The 616-nt window shown below is 59.6% G+C and overlaps 1 protein-coding gene across 1 annotated transcript in view; it reads right to left on the reverse strand.

The window, feature by feature from the left end:
• Positions 1-139: 139 nt before the first annotated feature.
• Positions 140-616, reverse strand: part of LOC104276874 (pre-B-cell leukemia transcription factor 1) — a gene marked incomplete at its 5' end in the record, with an annotated part of 24,926 nt that continues 24,449 nt past the window's right edge. The window contains one exon of the mRNA XM_009873330.1: positions 140-470. Within this exon, the coding sequence (XP_009871632.1) occupies positions 378-470 (93 nt within the window). The remainder of the gene's footprint in view (positions 471-616) is intronic.

Genomic DNA, 616 nt, shown 5'->3' on the forward strand with positions numbered 1-616 from the left:
GGCCGGGATAAAACTCCAGCGCTGGCCTCCCCAGGTGCTGTGAGAAAACTGCTGAGGTCCCATCGATCATCAAAGCCTCGTGCCACACAACGCCACGGACATGCTCAGCGTCTTCCTTATCAGCCATCGCCATTCCTCTGGAGGTGGCAGGGAGGGGGAGAGCGGCTTCTACCCAGAAAAGAAAGGGAAGAGAGTATAAAGAAGTGTCCAGATTGGCTGAAAAAAGCATCCCGACGAAGAGAAGAGAAGAGAAGGAGTCTTCTTGTGTGTGCTGATTGGGTTCACCTCCAGTCTGACTGCTGCGGTGTTAGGAGAGGCCCCCTCCCCTCCCGCCCCCGCCGGGGCCGGCTCAGCCAGGGATGCAATTTGCTGGGAGATCAGTTGGAGGTATCAGAGTGAACGCTGCCAGGGCCTTCTGTGGGGGAGGTCACCGACGACGGGGTAGTAGCGTCTTGCCAACCTCCATTAGCCTACGGGAAGGGAGAAACAGAGACGTCAGTCACCCAACGGCACGCCCGGCCCTACCCCAGCCACCCACCTGCCTCGGACACCCCGCTTCCCCCTTGGCAAGGGCCGATGTAGAAGGCAAAGAAATCCCCTCCGGCTTCTCCACCCC

This window comes from Apaloderma vittatum, unplaced genomic scaffold (assembly GCF_000703405.1).
Source record: "Apaloderma vittatum isolate BGI_N311 unplaced genomic scaffold, ASM70340v1 scaffold6227, whole genome shotgun sequence".
Taxonomy (NCBI): Eukaryota; Metazoa; Chordata; class Aves; order Trogoniformes; family Trogonidae; genus Apaloderma; species Apaloderma vittatum.